This window comes from Cyanistes caeruleus, chromosome 2 (genome assembly GCF_971803275.1).
Source record: "Cyanistes caeruleus chromosome 2, bCyaCae1.hap1.1, whole genome shotgun sequence".
Taxonomy (NCBI): domain Eukaryota; kingdom Metazoa; phylum Chordata; class Aves; order Passeriformes; family Paridae; genus Cyanistes; species Cyanistes caeruleus.
This window is the reverse complement of record NC_141702.1, coordinates 104,830,281-104,843,355: the sequence shown is the minus strand read 5'-3', so window position 1 is coordinate 104,843,355 and position 13,075 is coordinate 104,830,281. Positions and strand designations below refer to the sequence as shown.

General features: G+C 39.9%; 1 protein-coding gene across 4 annotated transcripts in view; it reads right to left on the bottom strand.

Moving 5' to 3' along the window:
* Nucleotides 1-13,075, bottom strand: part of ALK (ALK receptor tyrosine kinase) — a 306,665-nt gene that overhangs the window by 158,721 nt on the left and 134,869 nt on the right. For all 4 annotated transcript variants that reach the window (XM_086871346.1, XM_086871357.1, XM_086871366.1 and 1 more), the window contains one exon: nt 5,075-5,276. In XM_086871346.1, coding sequence (XP_086727472.1) covers nt 5,075-5,276 — 202 coding nt within the window. The remainder of the gene's footprint in view (nt 1-5,074; nt 5,277-13,075) is intronic.

Below are 13,075 nucleotides of genomic sequence, written 5' to 3'. Positions count from 1 at the left end.
AAAGTTTAAGTGCTAATTTTCTGTCTAGAACAATTCAAGTTATCTATCTAAAATTAAGGATTAGTGGTGCCTGGCCATCAGGGTGAGAGAGCTTAGTTTCTAACAAATCCATAAATCCAAATTATTTTCCTGGATTACCTGAATTTCTCAAATACATAGTTTGAACTGAATCACTTAAACTCCCGATTTAGAATTCTCTGAGAGTAAAAATACCCTGTAAATTTTGAGACATATTTTGATGCTAAAAATAAGTTTAAATGTCTCAAATACACACTAAGACTTTGGTCTTCATTCTTTTTATGTCTCAGCCCAGGCATTTGGAAAACAAAGGCTTGAATTTAATTAATGAAATTTTTCAAGGCAAAGGGGAAAAAAATAGAATGAAATAAATCAAACAAACCTTCCCCATCCACACAAAAAGAATATAAAACAAGCAAAAAAATCCTTCTATGTAGCTCCTGGTCTCTGAGACAGGCTACTGAAGCTACTGGTAAGAAAGAAAGAAAAGGAACAAGACTAGTACAAGAAATAACCTTCAGATTTCAAACCCCAAGGTCAAATGTGACAGATACTACTGATTCTTTCATATATTTTCCTTGACATCTATCAATGCAATCAATCTTGAGTGAAGTTGTAGATGCCAGAAAGGGAATAGCCTATCATGATTTGCAGCAACCTTCAGAACCAGGTGAACCTGCTCTGTTGGAAGTGCTCTGTGCACCAGTATTCATATACCTACCCAAGTACTGGCTAGTGAAATATTAGTGTTTTATGACTTCCTTTCTCATGCCTGTTCACATTTCATGTTTTATTTAAGAAACACCTTCGACTTCACATATTTACACAAAAGTCTTCAGATCAATCTCGAGCTTGGTGATGAGGGAGGTCTACAATAAGAGACCATATTGAAATTCGGTGTCACTTGCTATGTTCTTATAAAAAGCTTGGTTTGATATATCGTATATAATACTGCAGCTCACCATTAACAGTGGAAGTAGAGGTGCAAAGTAATACATGATAATTTTGTCCTTGCCCAATTTTAATTTCTCCAAACTACACAGATTTAAAGAAATGAAAATCAATCCTTCATTACAAACGCTAACCTTGCTGACAAGATTTCCTTGATTTCCTTTGTGCTTTCTCCACTCCAGCACGCTTACAATCTTACTTGCTTTATAATTATAAATTTAACACATGGGAAAAAAATATGAAGTGAAATTAAATCAGTGGCCACAGTGACAGTCTGACAAGCACCCAAAAGTCAACATTCAAACTGGCAGCAATTCTGCTTTGCTAAATTACCAATATGCAACATAACCATACTTGTTATCTCCTCACCTACAGAAACAGAAAATGGGAACCCCATTAAATATCAAAAAAGGAATGTATACAGCACCATGGGAACAGAAAAACCTCAAAAGATAGTACCCACATGTGGTGTCATTTGAGACAAATCAGAGAGTGCTGTGCTCCATGGCAGGAATTATAGCAACTCTTTTGCCAGCACAAAGGATCAATAGCTGTGCACTGGTTCTCTCCCTGTATCATCTGTGGGTGCTTATAAAACCCAACTCAATTGCACGAGATGTCAGAAGAGACTAACCACATCACAAACATCCACAGACTCAGAGCAGTGAGAAACACTTCCATGCAACACATCTAACTCTAATAGAGCACAGTGATGTACTGTTCCACATAAAGGAGTCCTACTGATTTTTTAGGAGTTAAGTTAGGAAGGTCTAACCTAAAGGTGTTCCAAAACCCACAGTGCTTAAATTGGAGTAAAACCTTTCCCCTCTTTAAAAATAATAATAATTTTTAAAAGTTAACAATTCTGCTCAACTGATAAATAAGGACATAGTTACCTTCTGAGTAGCAAGCATTCTTGTAAATAGTATATATAAAAGTCATGATTGTATTTGGCAGAGTTTGTCTACCACAAGATAACTATTCCTTTGCCAGCCTCTGGTTTTCATCACTCAAGAACCATTCCCAGCCGTCACTTCTGCCATTCTGATCCTGGTGTATGTTCCATCTGCCACACCCTACTGCAGTGCAATGCATCTTAGCACAGCCACCTTTCTTCCTGCATGCAATACACCAACTGCAGTGAAATATGTAGGTAAGAAAATAAAACAAGCTGGTGTCTTCCACACAACGATTTCTGTAACCCCTCTTGCTCATTATGGAACTCATACAACTCTAGTCCACAGGCTGTGGCTGGTTTTTTTTCTAAGGAATAAGACCAGAGGAGCAAACAGAACACCCATAGTTCTACTTTGAGTCTTTATGTATAATAACACCTAGTAATTTACACACTAAGACAGCAAGGGTGAGCTCTGGTAACAAATAAATATTTGGGTGTCATGCTGTCTTCACCTAATACAGTTTCATAGCTTTACATATATTCTACTTAAAATCAGCCTCAAGCCCAAAACCTTGGCTTGCCTGGTTTCACCCTGAATGAAACAGTAATATCTGACAGCATCCACTTTTTGCTGTAAATGTGGGTGAACTGTAAAGACCTTGTGTGGTCTTAATATATGTAATTCGGGTTATGCAATTTAAAAAAGAAAAAAAAGGTAAAGAAGGTATTAGTGCTGTGCATGGTTCAATATCTGAGAAAATCCACCCTGGAATTAACTTATTGCTTTATCACCCCTCAGATGCATTTTTTTTTTAACAAAAACACATTTTTCCTGTGATGAGCTTGATTTCAAACAACAGCATGGACTCACTACTGCACATACAAAGTCTCTGGCAGCTACACACACTTTACACCTCTTGTTTGCAAAGCAATATATTATAAAGCATGCAGAATCAAAGAAGTGTCATCTGTGAAACTTTAAAGTGTTTTTATTTCTAGCACAGACTCATCATTGAAGAATTCAATTACTTTGTGCCTAGAGCTAAAATCCTTATAAAATTCTAGAAATTATTTGGTTATAGCATGGTCAAAGAACTCATTATAAAAGAACACAATTGTTTGCAATTTCCAAGACAAAATAAAATATTGAACAGAAGAGATTTCCACTGTAGGACTGATAGTTCATTTAAGAACTCCATTGAATTATTCTTGACTTTCGATCAGCTATACTGGATTCCTATTTAAAGGAAAAAAGATGCTTTAAAAAGTGAGATTTACATGTTTTGTTATCAGAGCTGGAATAGCTGATATTATCCCTCCAAACAAAGGAGGGGCACTCCCGTTCTGGAATGAAGATTCAGGGCAAATTGTGACAAATTGCAACCTCCTCATCTGTGGCTGTGGGAAGCTATTTAACCATCCCCATGTGACATTTATGTGGGCACAGTAGCAGAGTTTTTCTGCATTGCTGAGCCTAGAGAAGAGTTACTGCCTCTTGCAGTGGAGGGACAGGACCAAAGGAGGAGGGGAAAATGAACCAGCTGGTTGCTCCAACTGGAATTTTCCAGCACACGGAGTATCAAGGAGTCAGACATACAAACCCATGAAAGACACAGGCACATCCTCAGCCCTCCACACACCACAGAGATTGGTTGGGCAGCAAGCTGCACTTCTGGCAAGCATATGGGACTGTCAAGCTATAACCAAAGCCACCTTCTGTAAAAGCACAAACCCTCTTTACTGTGGTGACGATCTCCATCTGCAGCACACAGCTGAGCCATCCACGTTATCTCCAGCAGATGGCAAAGGTAGGAATTTGTTACTGTACTTAAAGTAATCTTTCCCTTCCCTTCAAGTCTCCTTACATTTGGCACTTGCCCGTGCTCCTGGTGAGTTGTGCCCACCCACAGATGCGAGCCGCAGCTCCTCCACGCAGCAGACCAGAGCCTTTTCCACACAGCAATATTCCCTGCGAGTGCCAAGGAGCAGTGGCAGTGCCAACGCAGGAGGCACTTTGCACAAAGCATGTTTATTAGCTGTGACACAGAACACAGCATTTGCAAAGAGCTAAGGAAGAAGACAGCTGCTGTGGCTCCTCTAATTACCTCTCCCCAGACATCAACAGCAATTTACAATTTGGATGATGTTGCTGGAACTAAGTATGATCTAGATCCACACTCAAGCTCTCCTCCTCACTTTTATAGGCCATGTGTTATATGAGAATTACAACTATTCAAACTGTTTCTATGAGTTAGGTTATCTCCTGCAAGGCTTTTTATTGCACATTCTCCTTTTGCTACTGGAAGATACAGAATTTGCTGTAGACAGTAATCAGATAATCACATCTTGTTACGAGTACAAGCCAGCAGGATTTGCTATTAGAAACTCTCTAATCTATCACATCAAAACAAAGAACATTTGAGATGTTTGGTAAAAATTATGCTGCTTAACACATTTCACAACAAAGGTAAGAAATAAAAATTTTAAATAGTCAGTATACAGAGCAGGTAGAACATTAGGCTCACATATATCCAAATTAAATTCCAAGTTACTCTACTCCTACAGCATCTTGAAATATTTACTCTGTTCATCTCCTGCTGTTTTGCTGCTAACAAAAATTTAAAAGAATACACAGGAAGTCAGACAAATTAAAACATCATCAAGATTAATTGCACAAAGAGGATAAAACATTTCAAACAGTTGCACCCTTGAAAGATCAAAAGCTTTCCTCCCCTGCTAGTACTTCTGAACAGCTTTATGGGTAAAAAAAAACAGAAGTGAAGACAAAACTGAAAATGTATGCAGGCACATGAAACTGCAAAGACTCAGTAGATATTCTAAGCCCAATAGTATACATGGGTTAAGAAGTAGTAAAAAGCAATCACACAGAGAGAATTAGGCAGAAAAGCTTTAACCTGAGGATGAGTATCCACGCTCTATCTGTACCTGCAAGCACTGAGAATAAATGTGATGTTGACTTAGAGACTCAATTACATGGATTTAGAAGTTTGCTAATGCTTTGTATAATAAAATAAGCACCAATCTCCACCTTCTATGATATTTTAGACCCATGCAAGACAAGCATCTTCTCAGAGGAGTGTCCTGCTCCTCTCAGATGTGCAGCATGCATTTTGTGGCTCTACTGCTACACAATAGAGTGATTTTTCTCAATTCAAGCTGTGAGTCAAACAAGAGGATGAGACTTACCCATGTTTCTCTGGGCTCTCCTCTGATAGGATTTCGCTGCTGCTCTCATCAATGGGATGGACACGAGCAATATATTCTCCACTCTGCTGGTAAGACTTGTACACAGCCACTTGAACTACACATTGGTCACTGTTGCTCCTCAGCCAAGGGCTCAGGATGGTGGGGTTCGGCCTCTCTGATGCATTGAGAAACAGAAAAGAACCTAGGACAGAGGATGCAACAAGAAAGCTTTAAAAATTAGAAAAACCCCAAAGCCTCCTAGATTGCAGATGAATACTTTCAAGTTTTATGTCTCAGTTCATTCTCCAGCACTTCCATACCTCACAGCTTATCTCAAAGATTATACTCACAAAGATTGTATTTGCCAATTAGTTTGGAAGGTTTGCCCATTTTGTATTAAATAATTTATTAAGAGTAAAGCAACACTACAACTCACCTCTGAATGGCCCAAAACAAATATTACGTTTAGATTTAACTCCCAGAAGAAAAAAGCCCGCCCAGGTGATTAAGGAGTTTTCAGTTTATATTCTTGTCTGTAACCTCTCAGGTCTGGTTCAGACTCAAATATATTAGCAATGGTTCAGTTGGATCCTGATTTGACAGCTCTGGTGTATACATATTTATTTATAATACTTACCCAAATAATACACAAATTCAATAGCTTTTCTTATGCTCATCTATAAACAGAAGACTGCAGCGATTTTAAGTCTAATATTAGAGACAGGATAAAGGTCTGACACAGTTTCATTTCTTCAGCAATTCATTCTAATGTATTAATTTTATATGCAGCTAATCCACATTAAACATTTCATTATTATCCACTACATTGACTCCCTCGACCTAATTCTATTTCAATACAATCTGAGGCTTACCCAGTGGGACAGAGGTAATGTATTTTCATCCCATTGCTGCTCATTTCAGGTGAGTCAAATGACTCCCTTTCGGCAGCTGGCTAATTTATCAATTTGTCCACAGAACAAGCACGCTGGGGCCTGTAGTTGGCAAATGAAAGGGACCAACCCTCGAAGCAAGGAAAAGTATGATATTCCACAAATTCTAGCAAGACTGGTCAGGTAATGAAATCTCATTGTCTTGATTACCTGGAGCATCCATTAATACAGCCTGTCCGCTAATACTGAAAATATGCAGATCTGATGAAGAGTTTAATTTCATTGAGAGAAAATTAAAGCTCAACAGGGCTGTAATTGAAACTTCTTTTTAAATGTGCATGAATTTTAGCCAGAGCAGAAGCTTGTTTTTGAAAATGCCAAGGTTGCAGCTTCAGAGAAATGATCTCCTACATCACTGAGCATGGCTTATATGATATCCAGGGCGTCTAAGAAATACTGTTGAGGAGCTAAAAATGAGTTCTTGTTTTCACCTCAATTTGTAAACTCTGGAGCAGGAGGTGCAAAGCAGCCATTCTGAGCTCCTGCAGCAGTTCACCTCCTTCCACCAGGCATCTGGTGAATTTGATTATTTGATTGCTCTCATTTCTCTCCACTGAACTGAGAGTCAAGAGCTCAGATTTTAATAGCTCACTGTCTGATGCTGGTTTAGAACATGGGAATTGCACTTGTGTTCACACACGTCCCTTTGGAAAAGTCTGATTTGGCAAACCGTGTCAGGTCACACAAAGAAAAAAAGTGAAAATAATGAAAGGGTTACAAATGAAAACTGGATTACTATCAAACACTGTTTCCCTCACATACGTTTGTCATAAACAACATTTTTGACATATTTGTCAAAAACAGTGTTCTTGGCATTTACACCACATTAATGACATATCTAAAACTAGAAAACATCTGTACTGAAAGAAACATGAAGAAATACATCAAGTACACCTTGCTCAGATGTAAAAGCTTTCAAACAGAGAAGAGTGAAAGGCAGTCACAGCTATTTTTTTCTTAATAGCAAGATTCCTATATCTAAATAATAGTCTTCAACACAGTTGCTAATTGAATTGTTTGATGAGTTTAAACAAACAGTTTTTGTCAGTTATTTTTGTTGGTCAGTAAAAGAAAAAACCCAACAAAATAAAATCCAGCTACATGTATCATCCTTCCCCGTCTCTCCCTTTTGTTACAAACAAAAGAGAATTAGAGCAGTAAATCTTGTGGTTTTAATTTTACCATCCCCATAAGAACAATGAAATCTCTGACATGAAAGGGAGCAAAGAGATTTCTGCTGGTGGCAGAAAGACACTAAGTGTTGCAATAATTGCTGATGGTAACTTGCCAGGTGCAAGAGCCATTTGCACATCTTACTGCCTTGCAACAGGGAGTCAGATTTTAAAAATAACAAACAAAGGCGGTTCTCATTCCTTCTTCGCTTGCAGTGGTTCTAAATCAAGGGAGCTGCCAAGGATAGTTCCTCTTATGCCCTGACTTGAGGTCAGGATTGAAACATCAATGAAGTCCAGTAGTAGACCAAGGTGGCTGCTACAACAAATCTGTGAGACAGTCACGAATCTCCTTTGTTCTGACTTTTTTATTTCTACTCTCTGTCTGCAGGGCTCACACTGTGCAGTTGCAGCTTATTACTCATCACATGGCCAGTTGTACCCACTGATTTATATTGCTGAAAGGAGCACAGTTTTGCCACAGTGGGGTTACCCCAGCACACACACCCAGCATGCTGCTCCCAGGAGGAGCAGCTCCACATCAGCTGCTGTGAAGTGGTGCCTAGGAAATCATTACAGAGGACATGGCTCCATAATGGATTACACTGCATTGCCTCACCACCAAGCCAGCCTTGTCAGAAATGTCCTCCCTCCCAGTGCATCCTTTTGGGGAGATCACCTACCTGGGCAAATACTACAGCTATGAGAGATTGCACTTTTTTATATATATACATGTTTATTTTATCTTAAAAGAGGAGAGAATAAACATAACTTTGTTCTTGTTTTTGAAAGCTCAGCTACCTCATGGGTGACTTCCTTGCTGCAGCAGAGTTCTCTTTTTGCGCTTACTGCTCTTTTAGTTTGTAAGTGCCAAGCAAGAAACTATCAGAGAGCATCATTTAAATCTGGTGTTATGGGAACCGTTTCCAAAGTTGAAATGCAGATACTTCCTTTAACACCACCGACATTTTCTTATACAGCAGAATTTGTAGATTCTGGGATTATCCACAGCACCCACAAAGGAATAATTAATGTATCTGATGTGAGAAATGATACATTTTGAACACAAATCCCTATGCTTGTCCTTTCCCTCAAAAGCACAATCTCTCAGGCAGTGCTTGACACTGTTTCCCCCACAGGATCAGTATGACCAGCATTTCCAGGATCAGCACAGAGACTGCTACTTGGAGTTAAGGGATCACCTGGAGATCCATTACACATCTGTGCCAAGGGATACAAAAATATTCTATTTCACAGCAAGAGACTTTCTCATCAAAACCAGAAGCTACCTGTTCACCTGTGTTTCCCCACAGTGGAAATCCACGTGGCATGCTTTGAGATCATTCTGTAGACTGTAGGACTCTAAGGTTCCAGCTAGAATTTTGTTGCAGTTATTTTCTCCTATTGGTTTGCAGCTCAAATAAGACTTTTGGAATCCCCCTGGGTGAATAGCTAGAGAAAGCACTGTAGCTTCCACCAAACTTCTGCTGCTATTTAGATACCAGGGGATATAAGCTGAGATGGAAGGCCCCATCATGGTTCACACTGCCAGTGTCACATTCAGGATTCTGAAGGGTCTGTTACCTATCACAATGATTACCACCAATGAGTCATTGCAGGAGTCTTTTGCTACAGGTTTTAAATTAGACCCTGTCTGCCCAATGCAACACTGATATTGAAGAGATGCAGTTAAAATAATGAAATTGTAACTAGATATACACCCACAGATCCAGGCACTTAGCACTTCTGGAGTCCTGAGCTCATTCATCACACAGAACCCAAGGTTTGCAGAGGGAACAGCAGTCAGTATTTTGCCCCCAGTACACCCATGTTTACATTATATAACAGAAAACCTACTAGCTGATACTGCTCTGTGGTGTTCCAGAAAGTGCTGGTCTAAATGCAAATACATTATTTTTCATATTCCCTCTAAACACTCACATACTGTGTGACAAACCTACCAATAATATTCAGCTTCTAATGATAATTTTTCCCTGCCTTTTAAATAGCTGCAGTCATAAGGCAATGATGTTACTCATCCTCATGTGTTGTGCCTGATAACATCTCTGGCAACTTTCTGTCACTTCAGACAAACACACATGAAAAGATATTTATGCTTTAAGCACAGTTGATTATTGCAGTTGACATAAAAGGAATATTACAAGATAAATTAATATATCCTGCATGAAAAATTGCTGTTGATCCTTTGGAAACTTGTTTACAACATTTTAACATTCATGTCACACAAAGGGAAGGATGGTTTTTCAGCTTAGTAGCAAGATGTTTTTGAGGTGATGAAGACATCTTCAAGTTCTACTGTTCAGGACTAATGAGGTAACAGATTGTTTATAAACAAGAAAATTGATGTTAAAGTACTATGCATGCACAGACACACCATGAACAAAGCACCTGTCCAAAAAAGTTTCCAAATGAAGAAATACAAACTGGTAAGCCTACAACTTAAACCCACAACAGCAACAAAGCCCATTCCCACAGTCTCTGGCCCAACATCCTTATCTGACACAGATGCACAAACCACCTGAAGCTCATGCCAGTGAATGCTGAGGGAACCCTTAGGTGCTCTCAACACAGAGCCATTCCTTTGGCCCTAGGAACAGGGTAAATTTGGAATCATATTGCAGGCCCTTTGAAAAGCTGGTCATCTGACAGCTACCCAATAGCTTTGAATGCACCCTGCTGACTGCTCATATCCTAAATCCTTCCTGGTCAGTCCTGGGGGAAAAGCACAGACAGAGCCAGGTCAGGTTCTTCTGCTCAACAACCTTGTGATGCTCAGCAAGGTCAGTGCAACTCCATTGCATCCTTGGACCTTTCTGAGCCAGCAGCCCAGGAAAGATGGGCGCAGCCCAAAAATACAGCAGCCTGAGAAGTCACATTTGGAAATAAGGGTCCTCAGCAAAGTTTTCACAGCAGAAAACAGCAAACAGCTCTTCTGGGGAAAATATATGGAGGCAACTCCTCAACTTGCAGCTGAGCTCTAGAATTTCCAGCATGTGATGGGGCTGACCTACTAAAGAGCAGCTCTGTGGAGAGGGGCCAGGGAGTCTTGGTGGGTGACAAGTTGACTGTGAGCCAGCAGTTTGTCCTTGCTTCCAGGAGGGCCAATGGGATCCTGGAACTCATTGGGAAGAGTGAGGGCAGCAGGGCAGTGGAGCTGATCCTGCCCTTCTACCTGGCCCTAGCAAGGCCACATCTGGAGTTGTGTGTCCCATTCTGGGCTCTTTAGTACAAGACAGACACAGAGCTGCTGGAGAGGGTCCAACAGAGGCCACAAAGGCAATGAGGGGTTTCTCTCTCTCGTGAGAAGAGACTGCAGGATCTGGGCCTGTTTAGTGTGGAGAGGGGATCTCATCAACGCATGTAGATATCAAAAAGTGCCAAGGGGATGATACCAGACTCTTTTCAGTGGTGCCCAGTGTCAGGACGAGGAGCAGTGTCTGTAAACTAAAACACAAGAAGTTCCACCTCAGCATGAGGAAGAATTTCTTTACATTGAAGGTGGCAGAGCACTGGCACAGTTGCCCAGTGAGGTTATGGAGTTTCCCTCCCTGGAGACATTCAAATCCCACCTGGGGACGCTCCTGTGTCACCTGCTGCAGGTGACCCTACCCTGGTAGAGGAGTTCCTCTACTGGGGTCTCTTCCAACCCTAAAAATTCTGTGATTCTGTGAAAAGCAAGACTCAAAATACAACTAGGCTGACATAATCTGATCACACTTATAAAGCAGCAATTTAACAATCTTTGCAAAACTGATAGATTGTTATTCTGAACATAAACTCTATCTTCCTACTAAAAGGATTTTATTACCTTTCACGTACAAGTTCAATACTCTACCAGATTAAATTAGAGCTGTAAAAACTATTAACAGTCAACGTCTGTTGGGGACTGTACAGTAGAAAAAAATTATTTAAATCAAGTTTTATAGTCTTGAGAGCTGCTGACTGGAGAGAACATTTCCACTAGTATCACAAAACATCCCACAGAGCTGGTCTTTGCATTCTTCATTTCACACTTGACTTTCAAATTAACTATTCAAGCAAAACTCTCGTAGCAGGAGCTCAATAGTTGGCAAAAGCCATGAAAGAACTGGGCACTATCTGAGTGGCAACATTAAAGAAAAGATTCTGTTATACTTTTTCTGGGCTTATATACACAGATTTCCTAATTGCCTCATCAAGGCTCCAAAATGTGCTGAATGCGAAGAATGTGAATGGTCTCCAGCGCTGAGTGCAATGTGACTGCATAAGCACCAGAAGATTTGCAACCTGCTATACTTGCATCTGACTTAAAATTCATGAAGGTAACAGCCTTTGAATTATTACAAAATTCGGAGCTGAACAATTCTTAACAATCTAATTATGGTAATTGGATGATATCTTACCTCTTTGGGAGTCGATCAGAGCTCCTGCCATTAGCTGAAATAGAACAGGGATTTCACTTCTAATACTGAGCAGGAGTGTGAGCACATTTCTCTGGGTGATGCAAGAGCAATTCAGAAGCACTAATGAATTCATACTAACTCTGGTGGGCATGTCATACATTTTACAAATGGACAAGTTAGGGCAGACATTAAACAACTGCAAACAGCACGCAGCCAAGATTGGTATCAGAGCTGAGATCTGCAAGTCAAAACTCTTTAAAAATTATGTTGTGTTTCAAGAGTTTTTCATTTCCTAAGTATAAAGGGGAAGGCAAATAATCCATCAAAGCAAAATAAAATAAAATTTTGTCCTGGTACTAAGGCATCAAGCAAATTTGATTTACCTTATACTATTTCTCTTAAATTCAATGGCTTCACTCATATAAAACCTTGTCCCTCAAACAACTAGTGTTCACTGTCACCCTTGGGAACTGCAGCAGTGTTATAGAAATGTGACTTGAGTTGGGAAAGACAGGAGTCCTTCATTTTCTCACACTCCACTCTCAGAATTTTCTTTATTATTATAACTATACTCTTGGAGGCAACCTTGAAGCCTTACAGACACAGAGGAAGGAATCTCCTAGCAGTGCCCTTCACACAATTCTTTCACAGATTTCCCCTGTCACTTCCCTATGCTCAGGTGCAGTGCATGAGCTGAAGTCCAAATTAACACCCTTTAAAGATTTATTACTATTTATCAGTTTAAATTCCAATAATCCCTAGCATAGTCATATGGAAAAGCTGGATCTCATCACAGTACTCTTTAGACAATAAAAGATGTTTTTCTCACAAAGCAGTTTAGATCTAGTTTTTCAAAAGGAAAGTCAGATGGAAGAAGAAGAAAACAATTAAAAGCTCCAGGTATTGCCTTCTGTAACAGGAGCTAGAGCCAGATGCTGTTACAGCCCAATTCCTAAATGACTCAGCAACGTTTGCTCCCAGCTAAAAAGCACTGAACTGAAAAAAAGTAGTTAGTTAATTAAAAACTTAAAACTCAATGCTGAAATTAAAATCTTTCCTAGAGAATGACAGAAGAGTCTTTAAATAATTCAGCCTTGCACAGATGATTAACCAACATGCATCTTCTCTTCTGCTGCCGACAGAGGTGAACGGCAAGTTGCTTTTGAGATGCCTGTTCTGAGACTAGAGGATGGGAAAATTTTCTGTCATCATGAGCAAGACAGAACTAAAGGGAAAGCTAAGAGGAAGCTGGTCCTGTCAGTAAAAACAGAGGCAGAATGCCTGCTCAGGAGCTCAGTGTGTGCAGTGGTTAAGGGGAGGGTGTGAAAGGAAGCCCTAGTACTGTGCCTCTGGTTGCTGTTTTGCCCTCGAGTGTGCTTATTCGATTACACTCAGGAGGCTGGATGCTTAAAAATTAAGTTCAGCAACGCTGTGACGCACAAGTACCTGAACAGAAATGTGCCTGGAACAGTATTG